We start from the raw sequence: 3,136 nt of genomic DNA on the forward strand, positions 1-3,136 counted from the left end.
TTCTCAACCTTTTTTGGGCCAGCACCCCCCTGTCCATTATCCAGGTCTCTCACCGCCCCCCATCAAAAAAAGTAGACTTATTTTCTTCCCTGAATATTAATGTTGACTAATATTCTGTGTTATATCATTTAAAAAGCATGTCACTGAATACCAAATAATAGATTTGATTTAACTGGGCAGTTGGAATATCATTATCATTAGTTTACCAGAGAGCAGAAAAGCCATGTGAATGTGAATTAAAATGATATTTATGAGTGTTAAACAAACTCAGACAAGAGCAGAGAATACAAACAAACTGCTACGGAACAGCAGCAATTTCACACATGTCCAGTGCAGAACAAACAGTAGGCTACAAAACTGTACATTAGGCCTACAGAACTAACAGGTCGGAAAGGTGTTGCATTTTGCCAAATTGCGGGGGGGGGAAGGTTAGTGTGAGCCCTGCGCTTGGTGGTTCTCCGCCAGTTTCTTCACTGCGGGTTGCAGAGAACTTAGTTTCAGTCGCAGTGCACCTGAGGCCGTCAAGTTCAAGCGATTGCGGTACTTGGACTGCATGTGGAGGACCTGGCTGAATCCCTGCTCCACGAGGTATGTGGTTGGGAAAGCCAGAAGAAGCAGCCTCGCTTTCTCCCAGAGAGCCGGGTAACCCTGAGAGTATTTGACCCACATGTTGCCCCAGCCAAAGGTGCGGAAAATAGCCTGGGCCTCATCGTCACTCTGGATTTCGATGAGATGCTCCTGTATTGCTGGCTCGCATTCCGCCACGTCCGCCTGAAAGGGCTGCACCACCCAGGTGGGAACATCGAGGTCCAAAAGATCTCTGAAGCGGATCTTCAAGTCGGCATTCACCATCCTCAGGTGGTCTGTGTAAATGAGGAGGCGCTCATCGGTAAGAGCCTCAGACACCTGCAATGAGTATAACCAGGAAATTGTTATCGGTGCAGAATGTTACCATCCGATTTTAAACTGGTTATTTTATTGCTAATTAGTTTACGAATTGATGTTTCTTTATCCTCATAATACATCCAGAACATAAGTTATTTATACTAACCAGGAACACAAATATAGTGTTGCATAGAGTAGCCTACATTTATTACATGTATTATTTATTATTATCATTATTTAGTAGCCTAGGCTAGATCACCTTGGTCAACAGCGGGAAATGAGCAAACTGCCTCCTGCCTATGCTCCGGTATAGATCCAGCCTGGAGGTGAGACTGTGGATGACCAACTTGCTCTGGATCAGAGTAACTCCTTTTCCTTGGAGCTTCAGCGTGACTTCATTCATTTTGCCAAAGAAGTCTGCGAGGTACATGATGTCGCAGCGGCTGGATGACACCTGTTCCCCGAGAGCTGCATCCACCTCCTCCAGGAACTCCACGATGCTGTCAAACAGCTCACAAAAACGAGGAAGGCAGTTTCCTTTTGAGAGCCAGCGGACATCAGTGTGGAGAAGAAGACGCTCAAAGGTCTCATCATTTTCCTGACACAGCTGTCGGAACAATCTGTTATTCAGGGCGTGGGCTTTTATTTTGTTTATTGCCTTTACTGCAATATTGAGAGACTCGTGGAGAGGTGGACTTTTAGATTTGGCCACAAGGTTGTGGCGGTGCAAGACACAGTGGACTGTGAGGACATGCGGGACCTGCTCCTTCAGCAGAGTGGTGAAGCCACGGTACCTGCCAACCATGGAAGGGGCACCGTCAGTAGCACATGCAAGGATGTTGTTGATCGGGATTGACTTCTCCTGTAGATAAGCATCCAGTGCATTAAAAATGGTCTGGCCCTTGGTGTCTGTGACCAGATATTTGGAAAATAAAAATTCCTCAGCCATCTCCTGACTGTTGGAGGTGCTATAGCGGACATAGGCCATCAACAAAACATTGTTGTCAGAAGTGGTTGTCTCATCCAGCTGAAGGCGGAATGGAGTTTCCCGCAGGATGGCACACAGCTGCTCCTCTGTATCAGCGCCCATTTCATCAATCCTGCGTGCTACGGTGTCATTACTGAGTGGGATGGATTTCAGCACCTGTGTGGGATCACGCTCCATCACAGTAGATATGACCTCTTTGATGGCAAGGAGTACCAACTTCTCTCCGATTGTGAACGGCTGCCCACATTTGGCTATCAGCAAGGAGATGTTATATGACGCTATTAGCCCGCTGTCAGTCTGGGTGGTCTTCCTAGCGAAGAGACTGCTGATGGTGCTCCTACCATGTTTCTCTTTGAGGGCCTGGAAGAACGGACGCTCCTTATCTGCCTTATCCGGGTGGATCTTGGTAAGGTGCTCCTTTAAACGTGAGGGTTTCATTCCCTCATTGGAAAATACATGTTCAGGAGTTGTGCATTGGTAGGAGACGGTATGAAGCCATAGCTAAGAAATTCAATAGAGTACTGTCTGCATTTTATCTTTTTCGCGGCCATTTTGCTGATGTAATATGATTTTTGTTGTTTTATTATGCTAATATTTAGGGGGGTGAGGGGTAGTGTCACGATATGGCGGCAAACGCTAGAGGGCTAGCTGGTGACATGACAAGACATCGTGCTGGGAGCGGACCGGAAGTCGTTGTAATTTTGAACAAACAGAGCTCTGTGTGGAGCAGCCTGGCTAGCCAGCTCTTCCATATCGTAACAGACATAGAAACGGGTATTATTTTCATAAACTGACCACTTAGTTCGAATCTGTTAGTGGAATTTGTCATATCAAAACATATCAAAATTTAACAAAGTGACACAGATTATTAACAGTCGCGATCCCAAAATTACTACGACTTCCGGTCCGCTCCCGGCTGCTTTTTGTAGGGTGCGTTCGTAAATGCGCTCAGAGCGCTCCGAGCGTCCCCGTTCCACAGTCCAGAGCGCTGCGCTCTGAGCGCTCACAGGTGGGTGCTCTGGCGGAACAGACGGGTTGTCCGAGCGGACTGACCGTTTGTGCATTTACGAACGTACCCGTAATAACACTGCTGACAGCTGACCAATCGCAAGCAGAGTTGTGGTTTCATATAGCAACAAAAGATGCTGACAGCTGCTTTTTGTACAGGAAAAGACGCTGTGGCCAGCGTTTTTCATGACAAAAAGACATTATGCGTGAACGCCCCCCAAGAACACCTCAACGCCCCCCTTTCAAAAATATTGC

At 47.0% G+C, this 3,136-nt stretch overlaps 1 protein-coding gene across 1 annotated transcript; it reads right to left on the reverse strand.

Annotated features, from left to right (window-relative positions):
• Positions 1–309: 309 nt before the first annotated feature.
• Positions 310–1,182, reverse strand: LOC307041648 (protein FAM200A-like). Its single transcript, XM_079685099.1, has 2 exons — positions 1,145–1,182; positions 310–906 (listed from the first exon to the last, which is right to left on the reverse strand). The coding sequence occupies exon 2, from the start codon at positions 850–852 to the stop codon at positions 430–432; it is 423 nt and encodes a 140-aa protein (XP_079541225.1). The 5' UTR covers positions 853–906; positions 1,145–1,182; the 3' UTR covers positions 310–429.
• Positions 1,183–3,136: the final 1,954 nt, after the last annotated feature.

This window comes from Notothenia rossii (assembly GCF_949606895.1).
Source record: "Notothenia rossii genome assembly, chromosome: 5".
Taxonomy (NCBI): domain Eukaryota; kingdom Metazoa; phylum Chordata; class Actinopteri; order Perciformes; family Nototheniidae; genus Notothenia; species Notothenia rossii.